The 8,422-nt window shown below is 44.0% G+C and overlaps 1 protein-coding gene across 6 annotated transcripts in view; it reads left to right on the forward strand.

The window, feature by feature from the left end:
- The first annotated feature begins 3,263 nt into the window (after positions 1–3,263).
- The window catches only part of Reps2 (RALBP1 associated Eps domain containing 2), a 286,698-nt gene continuing 281,539 nt past the window's right edge, over positions 3,264–8,422 (forward strand). For 4 of the 6 annotated variants that reach the window (XM_005358777.3, XM_013350570.2, XM_013350569.2 and 1 more), the window contains exon 1: positions 3,264–3,622. In XM_005358777.3, coding sequence (XP_005358834.1) covers positions 3,389–3,622 — 234 coding nt within the window. In that variant the 5' untranslated portion in view covers positions 3,264–3,388. The remainder of the gene's footprint in view (positions 3,623–8,422) is intronic. The other 2 variants (XM_005358778.2, XM_013350571.2) reach the window with 1 other exon arrangement.

Genomic DNA, 8,422 nt, shown 5'->3' on the forward strand with positions numbered 1-8,422 from the left:
ATCCTTTATTGTATAAGATTGTTTTGGCTATCCTGGGTTTTTTGTTTTTCCATATAAAGTTGATTATTGTCTTCTCCATGGCAACTCTTAAAAAGAAAAACATTTAACTGGGATTGGCTTACAGTTTCAGAGATTTAGTCCATTATCATCATGGCAGGTCATGGTGGCACGCAGGCAGACGTGGTGCTGGAGAAGGAGTGGAGAGTTCTATATCTTGATCTGCAGGCAGAAGGAGAGACTGGGCATGGTTTGAGCAGATATGAGACCTCAAAGCCTTCCTTCACAGTGACACACTTCCTCCAACAATGCCACACCTACTCTGACAAGATCAAGCCTCCTTATAGTGCCACTCTCTATGGGCCAAGCACTCAAACACAAGTCTATGGGGACCATGCCTATTCAAACCACCAGAGACCCTTCTGATTGTGTCCCCTGGACTTTGTTAACCAGGATCTTTCTTGTATCCTGAAGGCTTGCATCAGAGACTGCTCTCCCACTTGGCCCAGTTTGCTTGCTTTTCCTCACTCATTACTTTCTTGGTGGCAACTCTCTGATGTGCTTGCCTTTCTCAGGATAGCCCTTTCTCTCCCTTCCCTCCATTGTCTTATCCATTTACCCTTCCCACCTCCTCTCATTCTCAGAGAACGCCCATCCTCTTGTGGAGTCTTCTTGGGTTAGTGCTGGTTCGTGGATTTCTCTGATTTTCAAACTCCCACAGTATTTAGCCTGGGGTACATGATTTAGCACATAATTATATATTGTCTCTTATTTATTTTTGTTTGTTGTGCTAGATTTGCCTTTTCTAGCGAGGTTGTTGACTCTTTGAAAGCGACATACCTTGTATTTTTTTTAATTCCTTGAAGCATTCCAGTACACATACAGTAAGCACTTCCTGCCCTACCTAAATGCTGGTTATTTCAACCATTGACAGGCACAGATGTGAGACTGCCTGCATATCATGTGATATCTACTGCTTGATACATATTTCTCAGTTTTAGTAAATTGGCTTGAATAATGAAAGAAATGAACTCCAAATGTGGTGCCCAGTTGGGTAAATCATACCAGTTCTACGTTTTTAAATCTGTGAAACGAAGGTAAAAAGGTCTTCATGCTGGTCATAGTGACTATAACTGTTATAAAAATATTATGGACAAAAGCAACTTATCAAGGAAAGTCTTGATTTTGGCTTAAGGTTCTAGAGAGATAAAAGTTCCTCATGGTGGGGAGGCATAGCAGCAAATGACAGAGTCCAAAGTGGAAATATAACTCTGGCCATAATTGAGGTTAAGACATTCCTTTTTTTTTCTTTCAAATATCTCTTTCTTCCCCTTTCCCTTTTAGTTTTCCCCAATCTCGTGATTTTTTCCCCCCTTCTCCTCTCTGTCTTCCATTGGTCCTTATTTTAGTTGACTATAACATCAACGTGTATTTGTTATCATTCATAGTATTTCTTGAATTGGCATTGGTTTTTTTGCTTTTTTTGTATTGTTACTGTTCTTGACACAGGTCCAGCTATGTAGCTCTGGCTGGTCTGCCTCTGGAGTGCCAGGATTACAGGCATGTGCCACATCTGGCCTTAATTAAAATAAAACTATTTGGGATGACATATACCTCTATATATGTACGTTATTATATAAAAAACTGCATGTACACATACAAATTTCTTCCCTTCTATGTATTTTTAAGACAATGTCTCACTATGTAGCCCTGGCTGGAATGAACTCATTATGTAGACCAGGCTGGTCTCAACCTCACAGAGATCTCTCTGCCTCCACCTCTTGAGTTCTGGGTTTAAAAAAGGTATGTGCCACCAGTTCCAGCTCTAACATGTCCTCTTGGTAGTGCTCAATCATCAACAGTTCCCCTCTTTGGGTTAGTGTATGTACAGTGGGTACATTTGTGTAACTCTTCTCAGGAACAATGGCACTTAAGATTTTTCTTTTGGAGCCCAGCATGGTAGCACACGCCTCTATGCCAGCACTTGGAAGGCAGAAACAGGCAGACCTCTGTGGAGTTTGAGGCCAGCTGGGTCTACAAAGAGAGTTCCAGGTCAGTCGGGGTTATGTAGAGAGACTGTCTTAAAAAATGCAAATATACAATACTGATGTTGAAATTTGCAGTGTTGTGGGGCAGACCTTTCTTTTTCTAGTCGATTGGTCTTGTGGGCTAGCTTAGAACTCACTATGTAGCCTACAGTAGCTTAAAAAATTCAGGGTTCTTCTGTCCCAACCTCCTAGTGTTAAGGTTAGGAGCAACAGCCACTACACTTAGCATAGACTTTCTCTTCATAGAGGCTTGACTAGAGCAATAGCCCTAGGGGAGGAAGCCCATTTGAAAAAAACACATGGGGTTTATAAAGTTCTGGGTTCTAGTGTTGATTTTTTTGGTAGGAACTTGAAAATTTTTGTATTAAAAATATGCTTGTTTTCCTGCCAAAAGAAGTATCTTCAGAGCCTGATGTCTTAAGGAAAGAGCTTGTCTAAAAAAAAAATCATCACTCCAGAAGGCGAGGACTCTGTGTTACAGAGGTCAGTTCTTTCAGGAATCACTAGGCATAACTTTTCCACACAGTGCCCTCCCACCACTGTTTCCCAGATTTCAGTAGAGCACTGAGCAGAATGGAGTTCACATCCTCTAGGATTTAAGAGTAACTTCTGGCATTTCTTAGTAAGGCTCAAATCCAGACCCGAGCCATACCTGAGAAAGTGACCTAACCCCATCACCATCTTCAAAGCTGTAGAGAGGCGCTGGGACCCCATTCGTAAGAACATCTCTGTTCTTTAGCTTTTCAGGGCATAGGCAATACTATTATAGAGGAAGAGAAATCCAACTTTTCGTGCCTGGTCCCTTTTCTAAGTGGACACCACTTCTGTTTCGGACTCTTAAAGAGAAAACATCTCAGTTTTTCCCATCCCCTGAAAAGCGCTGTTTGTTCTTGTGTGTGTGTGTCCAGGTGTTCCCATGCCAGTCAGGGTGGAGGGCCCAAGGTACCCCTCAGGAGCTGCGTGGGCTTGGATAGGCTTTGGCAGCCACTCTCCAGGTCTGGCCTCCCCTGCAGAGCCGGTGACGAGCTTGGGAAGGCAGCCGGCTGAGTTGAGTTCCTTACCTGGCGAAGAGGCGGGGCGGGGCGGCCGTCAGGGGAGGGGCCCAGGTGGAATCCAGGGCTGTGATTGGTCAGGACCGCGCCTGTCTCCATGTGCCGCGCGTCCGAGGCACAACATTCAAGCCCGGGGGGCGGGGCCGGCGCGCGCTTGGAGGAAGCAGAGGCGCTGCAGCTGCGGGGCGTGGGGGCGGCGGCTTCGGAGGCCGAGGCGGCGGCGGTGGCCCTGACCGAGGCACCGGCACCGCGACCGGGAAAGCTCTCGGCCGGGACCCTACAGGAGGCCCTATGGAGGTGGCGGCTGGTGGAGGCTGCGGCGCGGGGCCGCCGTTGCTGCTGAGTGAGAGCGAGCAGCAGTGTTACTCTGAGCTCTTCGCGCGCTGTGCTGGCGCTGCGAGCGGGGGCCCGGGACCTGGACCCCCCGAGGCTACCAGGGTCGCCCCCAGCACTGCCACTGCGGCCGCCGGTCCAGTGGCCGATCTGTTCCGAGCGTCCCAGCTGCCACCGGAGACGTTGCACCAGGTATGTCTCTGCGCTCTTTTATCCCTCGCGGGTCTGTGGGGAAGGTGTCTATGGAAGAATGGGGCGACAACGACTATTCGCGGGGATCTAGAGGGCGGCGGCCAGGGCGGTAAAAAAAAAGGGGGGTGCTGTGCAGCCGAGGATGGCGGCGACGCCCTTGTCCCCGGGGACAGCAGCCTCCTCTGCAGCTCTCCTCCTCACCCAGTGCTTGGGTGCCCTCTTCGTCCCTTGAGAGAGTCCAGCACCCCTGTCGTTTCTGGGGGTTCTTCAGCCTCCCAGACCCAAAGTTTGCCCTGTTCTGGAAGTGATGTTTGTTTTGGCTGCTGTCTGCTTTAACCTCTGTTCCTTGCTCCTGCCCCTCCCTTTGTTGACTGCACACTCAGGGTGCCTTGCTGGGATTTGAACTTGAAGGGTGTGTACATGTGTGTCTGTATGGCTCTTGGCCTAGGACTACATGTTGTCCTCTCTTTATATTTGTGATATGTATCTGCTACATACATTTGCTCAGTAATGTGTTTCTGATTATTAGTGTGAAACTGCAAAATCTTAATGCCCAGTTGTAGAGCAGGGACTTGAGGCTGCAAGAGAAGGGCATTGGTCAAGTCCAAAAGAAGTTCCCCATTTGGGCCCAGGGCTGGACTCAGAAGTATATAGCTGTACCTTCCTATTTTATTGTTCCTTGACTTTGACGTGGAGTTACGAAACAAAGGGTGTCATAGCTTCTTTCTGCCCGCCCCATACCTGGAAAGGAGGAAGGGATGATTCGCAGCAGGTGCTGTTTTTGTTTGGTGCTTTCCTTGAAGCTTGCAGAAAGACTGCTTGTTAAGCCTTTTGTCTGTCATTTGTTGTCACCAGCAGTAACTGGTGATAAAAATGTTACTATAAAACCCCAAATATAAATCTTCACTTCAAAAGCAATAGTGTGAAAGTTATTAACACCAACTGAATATTTACAGTGTCGAGCAAGGCTTTCAAATGTAGTTCCTAGGGAGTGCTGAGGGCTTTATGGTTTGCTTGCCAGATCATTCATTGCCTTTGTGGGGTTTTGCCTTTTTATCTGTCAAGATTGGTTTATACTGCTGGAGCCTACATATATGTTCATGTGTTTATGAGTGTGATTTGAGCCACTTGCTTCACCTTTTCGAATTTAGGATTTCTGAACATGATTAGTATTCATAGAATTTGGCTTGGCTGTTTTTTTTTTTCCCTGTAGAATTCCTTGATAAGAAGATAGGTCAGCCACTGCTGCTGAGCAGTTGAGTTGCACAAGGTGATGAGGAAGTCAGTGTTCTGAAACAAACTGTAGCTCTTATAGTGACTTCAGGATACTCACGAGCAGAATACATTTACTACATTGCTGGGGCAAGGCACCCAATAGGTGGGCTGGGCATGTGCCAGGGGTTATTTTGTAGTCAGTAATACATCAAGTGTGATAAGAGGAAGGGGGCATCTGAGAATTGGTTGAGGTTTTTTCAGGAATTGGAGAGGGGGCTTTCCTGTGTGCTAACAGAGGCTTCCTTGAAGGTGACATAATTGAAAAAGACCTCAAGGTACAGGGACTTAGAGTGGAAAACTACACAAAGACTGTTTCAGATGTTAGCAAAAGAGGCCATTCCTAGATTGCTTGTAGGAAGTCTGAGCTTTATGCTCCCTTACTAACTCCAGAAAAATCAACCGTACTCCCTTTAACTTAGTAAAATTAGAATAGCCCATTACTCTTGGTACAGTGTAAAAATTAACATTTAAAGTCACCCTGAACTTGGATAGGTAATCAAAGTTGGCATCTAGTGGTCATCTAAGTTTTCTCTATCACTTTGGTGCTTTGTCTAACTTCACTGATTCCACCTCATTAGAGTATTAGCTTTTTAAAAACAAATGTAGAAAACTTTCCCCTTTCCCTTCTAAACAGGAACCTGTAAGTTCAGATTTAACTGGCCCAACAGGTATAACTGCTCAGATCATTGAGACAATAACAAGACCTGGTGGTTTCTATGGTTAATGGCCAGGTTTTCCTCTTAATAAGCATACGATTAAGATTATTATAATCTACGGCTGGGGATGTAGCTCAGTGGGTAGAGTGTTTGCTTAGCATGCACAAAACGCTGGATTTAGTTCCCAGCACTGCATAAAAATCGGCTGTGGTGGCACACGCCTAAAGTCTCAGCTCTCAGTAGGTAGAGGCAGAAGGGTCACAAGTCAAGGTCATACTCAGGTAATTTGAGGCCAGCCTGGGTAAATGAGAACTTGTCTTTAAAAAGAATCTTATTATCTATTAATAAAGAAGAAAATCTGGCCAGGAGTAAATGCCCTATAAAATACATAATTTTACTGGGTGATTGTGATGTATTCCAGCACTTGGAGGCAGAGGCAGAAGGATCTTTATTAGTTTGAGGCCAGCCTGGCCTACAGAGCAAGTTCCAGGACAGCCAGTGAGGTTACAAAGAGAAACCCTGTCTCAAAAAACAAAAGAAACAACAACAACAAAATCTTAATTTTATTTCCTTTTAGAAGCATAAAATAAACTACTGCAGCTGGGCGGTGGTGGCTCACACCTTTAATCCCAGCACTCTGAAGGCAGAGACAGGCAGATCTCTGAGTTCGAGGCCAGCCTGGTCTACAAGAGCTAGTTCCAGGACAGGCACCAAAGCTACAGAGAAACCTTGTCTTGAAAACCCAAAAATCAAACCAAACCAAACCAAAACACAATCCCCACTGCATCTATTATTTAGTTTTAGAAGTAAACCTACAGATTATTGTAGGGTTTTCTCCAATTTATATAGAAATATTTGTATATACTTATAAATTGTATGCATAACATTTTATATGTGGGATTTAGATACCTGTACACTTATCTATAAAAATATTAACACTTGTTATGGTTAAGAATCTTCTAAAGATCCATGCATTAAAGGTTTGGTTTTCAGGATGATGTTGTTGGGAGGTGATTGTAAGCTTGAGTGGGCATAGGAGGTTCTTAAATCACACAATAGCTAACTCCAAATGACGAACTTAATATTTGACTTAATGAATTGACAAACATGTAGACTAGTTTATAATGTCCACTTTTATATGGTATCACTCTCTAGAGATGCTGCTCATGTTTCAGGCTGATAGTTATAATTGGTTGTCATTTTTATGGTAGGTCATCCTTGGGCATCAAGATTAGTTATAAAATTCTGTTCAATCTATATTATCAGGAGAAGTCATTGAATGGGGGGAAGAAGCCCAATAAGTAGTATCTGTCACATTTGGATTGTGGTAAAGAAGTATGTCCAGGCTGTGAGAAGTAGTTTTTGTTTTTTTTTAGATTTATTTTTTATGTATAAACATTTTTTTTCTGCATGCATGAATGTGTTCTCTGTCTCTCTCCTGCCCCCTCTCTCTGTCTCTCTCTCTGTCTCTCTGTCTCTCTCTCTGTCTCTCTCTCTCTGTCTTCTCTCTCTGTCTCTCTCTCTGTCTCTGTCTCTCTGTCTCTGTCTCTCTCTGTCTCTCTCTGTCTCTCTCTGTCTCTCTCTCTCTGTCTCTCTCTCTCTCTGTCTCTCTCTCTGTCTCTGTCTCTCTCTGTCTCTCTCTGTCTCTCTCTGTCTCTGTCTCTCTGTCTCTCTGTCTCTCTGTCTCTCTGTCTCTGTCTCTGTCTCTCTCTCTGTCTCTCTCTCTCTCTCTATCTCTGTGTCTGGTGCCCACCAAGGTCAGAAAAGGGCATCGGATTCCCTGCAATCTGCAGGTACAGACAGTTGTGAGCTGCCATGTGGGTGCGGGGGATTGAACTCTTGTTCTTTGCAAGAGCAGCAAGTGCTCTTAACCATTGAGCCAGCTCTTCAGCTCAGTTTGGGATGTTTTGAAAATCTCTGTTCCCAATCTCTTCACTGAGAAGTCATTAATTTGAACTCAGGGTCTCTCATAGCCCAAGCTGGCTTCAAATACACTATATTGCAAAAGTTGACCTTAAACTCCTGCCACTACCTCCCAAGTGCTGGGATTACAGTGTGTGTCACCACAAGTCACTCATTTAAAAATTAAAAAAAAAAACTTTGAAGAAACTGCTTATTCACTAAGGAAATCAACAAAATCCTGATCAGGAAAAATTTCCTGTTATGAGTGAGATTATTCGCCAGAAACATTTTTTCTTATAATGTTTAAATTATTTTATTTTTGAAGTAATACAATTGCATTATTTTCCCCTTCCTTCAAACCCTCCCATATACCATGTCCCTCTCTCTTTCAAATTCATGACCTGTTTTTGAATTAATTGTTGTTACATGCATATATCTATTTGTATATACATATATCTTCCAAAATACAGCCAGCTCAGTGTGTATAATGTTACTTGTTTTCAGGGCTGGCCATTTGGCATTGGGTAATTAATCCATGTGCTCTTCTCCAGTGAAGACGCTCCTCAGCATTCCTCAGTTGCTTTAGTTTCTTGTATAGGGTTTAGGCCTCCTGGACTCTTCCGTCATCTATGTATATTGTTGTTGTCTTTGGTCAGTTCATGTTGAGACATGGTGGTAAGATATTGTGGGTGTAGCTTCTGAGGGTGCTAGGAGACAGCCTCATAGGAAACTCCCTGGACCTCTGGTTCTCAGAATCTTCCCACTCTCTCTTCCACAGTGATCTCAAAGTGTTAGGTGCTGGGGTATTTTACAGATGTATCCATTGGGACTGGGCTCCATAACTCTGCACAATGATTTGTGGTTTTCTCTAATGGTCTCCATCTGTTGCAAAGAGAAGTTTCTTTTTTTTTAAATTTTATTTATTTATTTTTTTATTGAGAAAAGGAAAAAAAAAGTTTCCCCCTCC

This window comes from Microtus ochrogaster, chromosome X (assembly GCF_000317375.1).
Source record: "Microtus ochrogaster isolate Prairie Vole_2 chromosome X, MicOch1.0, whole genome shotgun sequence".
NCBI classification, from domain to species: domain Eukaryota; kingdom Metazoa; phylum Chordata; class Mammalia; order Rodentia; family Cricetidae; genus Microtus; species Microtus ochrogaster.